Source organism: Oryzias latipes, chromosome 20, assembly GCF_053564925.1.
Source record: "Oryzias latipes strain Hd-rR chromosome 20, Olatipes_Hd-rR_3.1".
In the NCBI taxonomy this organism is placed as follows: Eukaryota; Metazoa; Chordata; class Actinopteri; order Beloniformes; family Adrianichthyidae; genus Oryzias; species Oryzias latipes.
The window spans coordinates 27,332,460-27,343,432 of NC_136256.1; the positions used below are offsets into that span (position 1 = coordinate 27,332,460).

The window sequence follows — 10,973 nt, forward strand, 5'->3', positions numbered from 1 at the left end:
AAGTCTTTACTGCTCCACATTTGCACTGTAGTTTGCATATTCAAACACACAAACACAAGATGCTCCTTTGTGAATTATTGACAACATCTTCAAAAACAATCTGCTGATAAGATCAGTAAACATTCAATGAAAAATGAATCAAGGGAACTGTGCTGAGATTCCTTTGCTTTGATGGAATCTATTCTCCTTCTTATTGGTATTATTACACCAGAGAAGTCCACAACGTTACCAACAAACGCTCAATGGATGAGACAATGATAGATTATGGAGCTGTGGAAAGTCACTCCGACTACGGACACACCAGGCATGTGACGCACCTGCAAAAACGCGCTAGCTGCACATTCTTGAGTGCAAGTATAGTCTATAGTGTTCACACTGGACAAGTAGGGTTGGGCTTCTTCATTTTTTTTCTTTTTCTACAGTTTACTAGGGCATATTTGCCAACTACAGTTAGAACAGGCTAGGTGCTAAAGGTTGTAGCAGTGCAAATCTCGTGAATCATGGTCCAGGCTTTTTCTTTCACAGCTCTATTCCGATATATTAAAGACTTGGTGTCATAGAATTCCGGCCAGGAACAAGATCTACCAAATGCGAGTCCCCGATTGGTCATAGGATGACCTCGTTAAGTTTAACTTCTTATTCTGGGCCTAAAAATGATGGTAGAAGATAGTGTAGCTGCGTGTAAACACAAACACCAGCGTTTTGAACCCAAAAGAATGAAATGTGCACTCACGTGTTTACATAGACTTTTTATTGAATGTGGCCTCTTGAACAGGCATTTCTGAGGGTGGTGTGAACGTCTCTTTAGAAGGCCCCAAGTGCTTTGCTGTCACTGTCACACACTGATGTCAACCTATAACCATCATGAGCAATTTGGAGTTCAGTGTTTTGCCCAAGGACACTTCTTCACATGGGCCATCAAGGCGGGAACCAAATCTTCTGATCAGAGGTCATAATAAAAATAAAAATCTGATAACTCAACATCATCTGTGTCTTCCATGCATTGACTGGATATGAGATTTAAAGTTAAACAAAATGCTTCCAAGCTTTGACAGAAGCTCCTCCCCCACGCGTCAGGAGTTCATGAACACATTTTGGACAAGCGTCCAGCAGGGAGTTTTACGTTTGGTGTGAATGCAGCACAAGAGCGGAGCAAATCGAAACCAAAAATTAAACGATAATGTTTTCCGTCTGACAGTGAAGACGGACCAACTGCAGACCATCAAGAGAGAGCTCACTCAGATCAAGATGAAGATCGACTCCTTGCTGGGACGACTGGAGAAGATCGAGAAGCAGCAGAGAGCTGAAAATGGTGAGCAGCTCATACGCGTCAGAGACGGTCACTGTCTGCCATGGAGGGAGGGCGGGGTTTACATCCACCAACCACAGGTCGCAGTGATGTGTTTACATCGGGAGCAGCAGAGCTCTCCATCTCATTCACAGATGGGTCGCAGCAGGAGGCTGACTGGCTTCATGAAGGATCTTTCTAGATGTTCTACACTGTGAAGCCAAATGCAAAGGTTTCTGAGTTTTTATAACCAACTGTTCTAAAGTAGAGAATGGATTTTCTATTATGTGTCACAGACAAATGAATTAATCAAACTTAAAGCTGTCTTTGGAGAATGACGCTGCCAGAAGTGAGAATAAAATACTTCTATTAGGCAGTTTATTCTATATATTTTGCACTGACATTCCTGCTTATACTCATACCTTTCTGCATTTTAACATAACCAGCTATTTTCGCCTGAAAACAGCAGAAGCCGAAGCTGTTGCCAAACAGGATTTGTGGATTAATGACTTTCTGTGCTTCTAAAGCAGAACAGCAAACTCAGTTTTTACATCTAAAAGACCTGATTGTTTGATACCACAAGCTTGAAACCCTGAAAATGAATAACTATGGCACAAATAAAAGAAGGTCCGACTGTTGATACGAACGTATAAGCTCCAACGCTGAGACTGTTTGGTTTGCAGACTCCAAAATAAACCGCAGACGGAACCCAGAGAATGAAAATAATGGGTTTATTATAAAAGAAAGTCGACTAATGGAGGAATCTTAGGAATAGCGAGCATGGTGCTGCAGCAAGAGCAGTGAAAAATCTCACCAGGCACGCCGCACACAAATGTGAGCGGTTAAAACAATGCAGGACTCGCAGACGGGTACACTAATGTTTCCATCTCAGCGGGGAAATGGAGGCTGCTTTGAGTCCTGTGGTGCACAGCTCACTGCTGTGGGCCATCCAAAGTAAAACACGTCAAAAATACTCCTTCCTTAAAAAAAGGATATTTTGTGGCACAGGTGTGCATCCTTTTTTTTATTTTATTTTTTTTGTGAAGCTTTGCTGTTTGTCTGAAAATTAAAGTGGGGGAGAAAACAGCTTTATTGTTATACGGACACTCTCATCCTTTATTTTTACTATTTTTCTCCTGAACCATATGCCGAACAGCTGCTGTATTTGACAAACAGAAATCTGGCTTTGCTTTTAAAGCAGCGACTCAAGGTCATCTTCGCACAAAAGCGGCGTCAGCCGGGTCAGAGATGCATTTGCATGAATTTCAAAAGATTCACAAACAAAATGATAAACGAGATCAGGCGGACTGCAAAGATCCACTGACGCTTTAATTAGAATTTTACATTAGGCTCATACTCTGCATGAAGAATTATCACTTTGAGGTCATTTTAAAGCATTTCTATTGACAAAATGAGAATAAGAATTAATGAACAAATACAACATTAGAGAAAAAAAATCACTGTATTTTAAGACTTATAGTTAAATTCTGCAATTTTTGTGATGAAACATCTGTCTTTTCCCATTCTTCAGAACAATTTCTGTCAACCAGCAGCTGCTTTTGTGGTGGAGTTCAGCCTGCAGACACCAAAAGTGATGTCATTTCTGCACAGCTGAAGGTGTTGATTTTAATTAAGTCATCCCAGACTCTTACATTTGGATGTTGTTCTTGCTTTCAGAGGCTCAGAGAAAATATGAGGACAACTGTGACTCCCTCCATGAGGAGTCTGTATCAGAAACGGCGGAAAACTCCGGGGAGGAGGCTGGCGAGGGGGCACTGGACGTGGAGGCGGGAGAGATGACTGACGGAGGAGAGGACGACTACGACGAGGAAGGCAGCCACCATCTGGTGAGCGTGGACACGGCTGACTGGGGTGTGGACTCTGGGAGATCTCAGATGTTCTGAAAGTCTGCACCAAATAAGAGTTAATGATCCAGAATTATGCATTGCCTCAGATCTGAGGGAATCGAGCCTCACATGAGTGAAAGTTGAAGGCGGCTGGACTGACAGCATCTCCCTGTTGATTCTGGCTTTGATGCGCGGGCGCACCACAGGCTCCCACATACCTACAGACTTCTAGGGAAAAGGCAGGAACATATAGAAGTATGTTGAAGGTCACTGAAAGAAGAACTATAGGTGTGAAAACCGAAGATGTCGTTTTTGGAATGCTTTAAAAAGGCAAAAAATCTGTTTTTTAGATTAAATCAAGTGAGCAGTGGGGTCAAAAATTATCTCATAATGTCATTTTTTACAAAAATACTAAATTGAAAAAGAGAAAAACCATGGATGGACCAGCACCACTTTACTGAGACTTAAAGGATGAGTATTGAGCCGCTTTTGACTGTATTTTTGGTATTATTCTGAACCAATTACTATGTAGAAATTCGGTTTATTGCCAAAAAGCTTGAACATTAATGTCTTGTAGTTGCAAAAAAAATACCTCAATGAACATTTCGAATGAAATGTTTGAGTCTGAGAGTAAAAAGCCAAACGTCTTTTTAACTTGACATTACAAAAAGGGACAACAAAGCTTCAGTAAACCACCTCAGAGCAAAAATCCCAAGAAGACTTTTCAAAGCACAGATTAGACCAAAAGAAGGTGGTTTGACTTTACAGACCCATTCTGTGGAAAATGGTATTTCAAACATGTTCTTGTGGCATTTTCCGGTTGGATAAATTGCATTTATGGTAGATATTAGTGGGCACACAATGTTTTTATAAATGTATACATCTAAAATGGCAGGTGAGGATCCTTTCAGGTGAGGCACTGCTTCAAATGCCTCCCCTGACCGCACGTCTCCAATTAAAACATGTTTTAATAAGGAACTAAAAACCATTCAACCGATCCCCAAACCGCCTAAATTATGTCCACCTACTTAGAGCAATAAAAAACGCCCAATTGGGCTGGAAACCGCCCAATCTGGCAACACTGACTGCTCGCTAAGAAGTTGTAAGTCTCTCGACTTGCTGTTGAGTGGACTATTCCATTGCTGCAGCGGGACGGGGGAGGACGAAACACTGTCACATAGTCCTCCTTATGCCATTTCAGTGATTTGGGTGTTTTCTATGACACAGTTAAATAATGATGGGCATAAAAAAATATATTTTCAGCCACTTTTATTAAGTCTTCAGCTCGGGGCCCCAAGTGCTAGAAATCACCTTTGCTAATGGTAAGACCGGCTCTGGTGTTAAAGGACAAGGGTCTAATGCAGGGGTTCTCAAAGTGCGGCCCGGGGACCAATGGTGGCCCGAGGGAAGATTTTTGTGGCCCTCAATAAAAGCGAGCCAGAGCAGGTTCCTTTGAGGAAAAACGTTGTGTTGGCGAAAAACAAACGGCGCTTTCAAGCTAAGTGGACACATGCTTACTTTGTCGTACCTTGTGGGCTGGATAAAGTCATGTGCCTTATTTGCAAGCATCTAAATGCAATGCTCAATTGCCCCTCTGCTACAAAAACTTTGGGGAAGCCCTGGTCTAATGGATAAAAGCAAATTTAGTTGTTGTTTTTTTTTTTTGAACAAATGCAGAAAAGCAAAAAAAACAAAATTGCATTTGTCACTTTTTCTGCCTCTATCTTTTAAACTGAAGGTGTTTGATTGGTTGCAGCATGGCGGCTCTATCAAAGCGCATTTTGATTGGATGCAATGATCCACCCTGACGCTCATTATTGCAAAGGATAAGCAGAAACACAAACCACTACTAGAAAAGGAGATTTTAGTCCTTTGGCGAGTCAAAATAATTTGGTAAAAATATTTTCCTTTACATTTTACTCTAAACTCATCTAATATTTTTACACCACCTTATTTAAAAAATCAGAATATTTTAAGCTTTAGACTAACTTTTTTTTAAGTGACTATTCGTAGTCGGAGCTCAATTCCTCGCATTAGTGACTTTCATTTCATCCGTGTAGCCGCGGCCTCGCCCTGGCTTTGTTTAACACGCTGCAGCCTCTCTGTCCCCGGTGAAATCTTTGTTCACACTAAAGGTTCAGGTTATTTTTCAGCAACACATCGGTGAATGTTTGTGTTTTGAAGGTCATGTTTATCACAGTTTATGGTAATGGACCACAACGTCTGCACTTCATGTTGGAAAAGCTTCTTTTTGTTCCTCATAACTCATGAGTGACCTTTAAAATGTTCCAACCCAAGCTGTCGGCTCACTTCCTGCCTCTTTCTTTTTCAGATAGAGAACCACGTTTCGGATATTGACAACTGAGATGAGGTGAGCCGTGGATTCGCTTCTCAAAGTATCCATAAGAGCATTTTTAAGATGCTTCTGCAGAACATCTCAAAACATCCGTAAATCATCTCTCTGAAGTCATAAGCTCCGTGACATTTGGAATACCAACTTCACTGAAGGGCGGCTAATGCAGAATTTGGCTGAGGGAGCTTTAATGGCGTTTCAATGGGCCAGAACTGCCCCTAAACAACATTCATATAATTGAATCTGGAGAAAGGGGGTATTAATTGGGAGACCTAAGGTAAAGGGCTTCCCGCCTCCAACCCCCACCCCAGTGTGGGTAATGAGGCAGCACTGACATCATTTGCATGGCGCTGACTGGCTCTTCATAGCGGGGTATTTAATCGTCTTTATGAGTGGTAAACCTTTTGTTGCAACGTTGGAAAACATCCTTTAGCTCTCTGCTGAGGAAAATTTAAAAAAAAAAGTGCTTTTGATGATTTAGATCAGTGATCCCCCACCTGTCTGAAAATATTTTCATTGACCGACCTGTACGAGGCTGAAGTGGACGTCCGATCTTTTAGCTTCCAGTGAAACTACATTCTCTGTAAAATAGCAGCTGCTTTAAATTTTAGGTCTTCCATGTGTGGATCCAATAAAATGTGATCTAGATGTTCTCTTAGCCCACAACTTAGTGAAAAAGTGAAAGCTAAAAAAGTAGACGCCAACTTCAGCCTCGTCCGACTTTTGAGGTGCGACGGACGCATACAACAAAACGTCAATAAAATGTATAATAATAAACAAAAATCCCCTGTTTGAACAGCAGCATCCTTGGAACATGAGGCAGCCAGTTGATGAATATTATGCATCACTAGTATGATCTGTGGGCACAACCGTATGTCTATTTTTGGAGTAAAGACTCCTGGTTTTTGTCTGTTAAATGCAGCCTTACTAACTTTACTATCTGCTTTAAGAAAGAAGCAGATGTTTATTTGACACGTGCTTGAGTGACTTGACATGCTTCAAGATTAAGTCAGCTGCAGTGAAGAGAATCCGGTCATTTTCCAAAATAAAATTTCCTTCAGAATCAGATTAGAAATGAAAAGGGAAAAAAAAATGTAGGTCATCTTTGCAGGTTATCCTCTGCAGGAAGTTGCCTGAGGCCCAGGGAGTTAGGGGAAACTGATTTAGACTTTAAAATCACATCAACAAATCTCTCAACGCTAAAACATTTTAAAGATCACGACGACAATCAATAGAACAACAATTTACATTTTAGAAATCAAAACAAAATTCCACAAAAAAAAAGAAATGCTGTTTTTTTTAAAGGCAAGAGTAATTGTCAGAAATTCAAAAGGAAATGTTAAAAAAATTAAACAAAGCACCAAACAGAAAAGGTAGTTTTTATGGGACATCACTGGTTGGATGCTGATGTTTGAGTTGTGAAGAAAAGGGAAAACAGAAGGATGCAACAGAACTGTGGTCCATAGTTGATTGATCAATCCCCGAACCTTTGCAGTGGGCGTGACCAGAAGCATAAAGGGCCTTTATCATGCCTGAGTGATTTTTACATTTCATTTTCCTACCCAGAAGTGAGACGACTCGATCTCTGAGGCCCCGCCTTTTGCTCCTCATGGGTGCGTGACGTCATCCTAGAGTCAGCCTCGCCAGCGTGTTTGTGTTTCTCGTACACAAACAAACAACATCCGAACTTTTGCAAAGATGGGTGTGAATATTGTGCATACAAAATAAAAGTGTTGAGCCGATCACCGCTTGCTCCGTGGAGAAAGTGGGCGTGTGTGTTAGCCTGGGGGCGGGGCTGACAGTGCAGACTCTTCCTGAAAGGGGCGGTTCTCACTTTGTGACGTCACAGTGTGAGGACCCAATCATGTTCTTGGATTGGGAGGGGCTGGTGCTCAGAGAGCAGGTTTTTTAGGAAAAGAAGGAATGCATCAAAATACCACTTTTTGTGAGTAATGAACATTATAATACAGTTATTATACATGTATTATTATACAGTTAATATAGAAGATGTCCATGATAGAGTGAGGTGGAAAACGATGATTCGCTGTGGCGACCCCTGATAGGAAAAGCCGAAAGAGAAAGAAGAAGAAGAACATTATAATACAGTTAAAACTCAAAAAGCTTGCTGAAGTCCCTTTAGAATAAAATTCCTTCCGTTTGAAGGTATCCCCACGGGAAATACGTTCATGTTGAAAAAGGGAAAAAACTTCAGTGGCGTCCCATAATACCTATCTTTACCGGGGTCTTGTTTTTTTTTGTTTAATTTTTTATAATTCCTTTTTTTTGATAAATGGAAATTAATTTTTATTTCCAATTTTTTTTTTTTTTTCTTGGTAGCATTTTGGTTTCTTTGGAATTACGATTCAGTTTCAGGAATTTTTTCATTATTTCTAACAATTATTGTTATTTTAATGATTTATTTACTTTATCACTAGTTGTTTGCATTGAGCGTTTTTTTTCATGTGATTTGAACTTCAGGGCCACCGTAGGCGGGTGATTTCTGATTAATTTAGAACAGAAGGATTGGAAAATGGACAGATGGAGTGAGCGATGTTTAAAGCCTCTGCTATTGAAGAATCATCAACATTGTGGTGCAGAACGATGGTTAAAAAGGATGTTGCACACGCAGCCGTGAAAATCTCAGTGAAAAGAGCCTCAGTTTTCGGTTTCATGTCCATCGGGAATTAGAAGGAAACAGCAGTATCTGGAAACATTTCTAGAATATTTCCAAGGCGACTTAAATAGACGGGTATTAAAGCTGCCTACTCCTCATCAGATTCACAGAAGCACCAACAGTCTGGAGGAGAGCCTGTCATAATATGTGCTCTCTTCTTTATCTGGTCAGTGTGAAGAAGCAGACTCTCCTGGTTGACAGTATAAGAATTCATCATCACTTTTGAGGAGCGGAGAAGATGTGTGGGGGATCGAGACACCCATTCAGCAGGACTGCGAGTCATGTTTTGATTCCCAACTCTGAGCACGAGCCGAGTGTGAGGTAAATAGATGCAAGACCATTTTTAATGCATTGGCCCGACTTCTCCTAAAGCGTAGCCCGAATCTTCTTGGAGGACCATTTCCATGCTGAGAACATCAGATGAACTGAGGGAGTCAAGGATGTTTTTTGTTGTGTAAATGGGTAAATATAAAAAATACATAAAAATGTTGCTGCTTTCATGAAAACTGCTTGCGCTGTAATTTCCAAAGTGTTTTTCATTCAAACCTTTCATTTTGCTGATCCGAACAAATATAGTGGGACGTTTTGGCAACGGCTGTGTGATTTGCAATGGAGCATCACTGCCGTCAGGTCTGGATTGAAACGGTAGGCATTAGCTGTGAGCATAACCTAATCCCACTGTTTATCACACTGATGCCCCGCTGGGCTGTTCCATCATCAATTCCAACTCCTGCCAAGTTCCTAAAGCAGTGAGGAGCTGGGGAGGCAGGAGCCAATGCTGCCAGGGACCAGTGCCCCACCCACCCCCGCTTACCCCAGCATGGACCTGTGCTGGAGCAGAGGTCCATGCTGGGTTCTTTCCTTCAGACGGAAGAAAAACACTTCTATCATTTGCAATTTATGTGGACTTAAACCAATTATCCATGCATATGATGATTAAATAATCAAGAACAGCAACAATAAAACTGTAAAATATTTTAGTTTTTCCAATTGGGTCGAGGTTCCATGGTAAAAAAAAAAACAAGGATTTTTCTCCTTGTAAATATATCACCAGCCAAATGATTTTAATTAGCAAGATTATAAATAAATTGTGACTGATTAAATCATGTAAGAAAAAGTGGATTTCAGCAAGCTGTTAATAATTCCACTTAGGTTCACTCCACCTTTGTTTTGCCAGTTGGATTTTTCTGCTGGAAAGTGATTTTATTATAACGCTGGAAGAGGCTGCCAACCTCATTTCTCACTATTATATAAAAGAAAATAATTTTGATGAAAAATATTGAATTTTTACCACCACTTACAATCAAAAATGTTATTTTTTTCATTCCTTCTCATTGGTAATATTTTTAATTTATTAGAAAACGGTTTAATTCCTCACCTTTAGAAAGCTCCTGATTGCATTTAATGTTAAATATTAGCATTATGTGGTTTTATAATCTTTAAGATGAGATTGGACTCATGATTGGACAGAGGATCTCTGGGAGGAAAAATTAAACTCGCATAACTGCATTTAACAAACCTGGCAATGAAAAAAAACTAACATAAACAGAAAAAACTGCCTTCATCTAATTTTAAGGGGTCTGGTGAACAATGACAATGTCAAATGACATCTAGTGATGGTTTTTGGAACCAGAAACCTGGCAAAAGGAGACAACGCTCCGCCGCCCGTTTACTTTTTTATGCTGGTTACCTGTTATTTATTGAACAGTCTTGTATGCGTTTTGCAAAAATCATAACAGACTAAAAACAGCCTCTAACTGTGGTAACCTCTCTGGGTCACGTTGAAACATTTCTGGCTCATCACCTCCTTTGTTTTTGCTCTGTAAATAATCTTTTTCACATTTGTTTTTAATGACTTTTGTTATAAAACTCTGTGCTGACGGTTCGGTGAAATCATTGCAGGCTTAAGCAAAGAAACATGGGACTTGTAGACATGTGTAACTGACTACTGTTGTATAGAAATGTACATTTTGTGTAAAGATATTTTGATCAAATGGCATGTTTACTGTATGTATTTTTTGTTAAAACAAAAAAGGTATAACTGTTGTGAGCTTAGAGGACTCATTGTCATTGTAGATAGCTATTTGTGTTCTTATCAGTCAATAAAACTGTGTCATTACTAAGTCAAATGTTGATTCAGTAAAATAAAGAAATCTGGAAAAAACAGGAAATAAAAAAAAAACATCCGTCTGTTCATTTATCTGTGATTTCAGTTTTTTTTTTTTTGCAGGTTATTGACCATGGCTCTCATGAAGGTGACATTTAAGCTCAACAGTGTTTGATTTTACGTCAAATTATAGTCAGTCGGCAGAAAGCTGGACGGCCGGATGTCACGTTGTCATCTCCTGTTAAACCGAAGCCGTCAGTCCGACTGACAGCCAGTTAATGTTAGCGAGGGGTTTCAAGATGATGCCCTGAAGATGTGTGAAGACTGTATCTAACGGCCGTGTCACACAGACACTACATAGATTTTGTTCATCTTGCATATTTGAACATTGGTCATACATGAATATACGTGGAAAAAGTGAGAAAAGTTCAAATCCCGGCTGGGTTCTTTCTGTGTGGAGTTTGTGTGTTCTTTTTTTTTTTTTTTTTTTTTTTTTTTTTTTTTAACTTGTCCTGTCCAACAGCTAGGCAGACAGATGAGAGCTGAGGGCCTCTTGGGTTGGACATATTTTACTTTAACAAGAGGGGTTATTAATCTTCAGACAAACCAAAGGTATGTCTGAATAAACCCCTTTTGTAATTGAGGCCAAACTTTATTAATTTCAAACATGTCTGAAAATCTTTGGTGTTGGACCGGACGGAAAA

General features: G+C 40.0%; 1 protein-coding gene across 6 annotated transcripts in view; it reads left to right on the forward strand.

Moving 5' to 3' along the window:
- Positions 1-10,285, forward strand: part of ralylb (RALY RNA binding protein like b) — a 152,054-nt gene extending 141,769 nt beyond the window's left edge. For all 6 annotated transcript variants that reach the window (XM_023950100.2, XM_023950099.2, XM_078938318.1 and 3 more), the window contains 4 exons: positions 1,199-1,312; positions 2,966-3,135; positions 5,468-5,506; positions 8,334-10,285. In XM_023950100.2, coding sequence (XP_023805868.1) covers positions 1,199-1,312; positions 2,966-3,135; positions 5,468-5,500 — 317 coding nt within the window. In that variant the 3' untranslated portion in view covers positions 5,501-5,506; positions 8,334-10,285. The remainder of the gene's footprint in view (positions 1-1,198; positions 1,313-2,965; positions 3,136-5,467; positions 5,507-8,333) is intronic.
- The last annotated feature ends 688 nt before the right edge of the window (positions 10,286-10,973 follow it).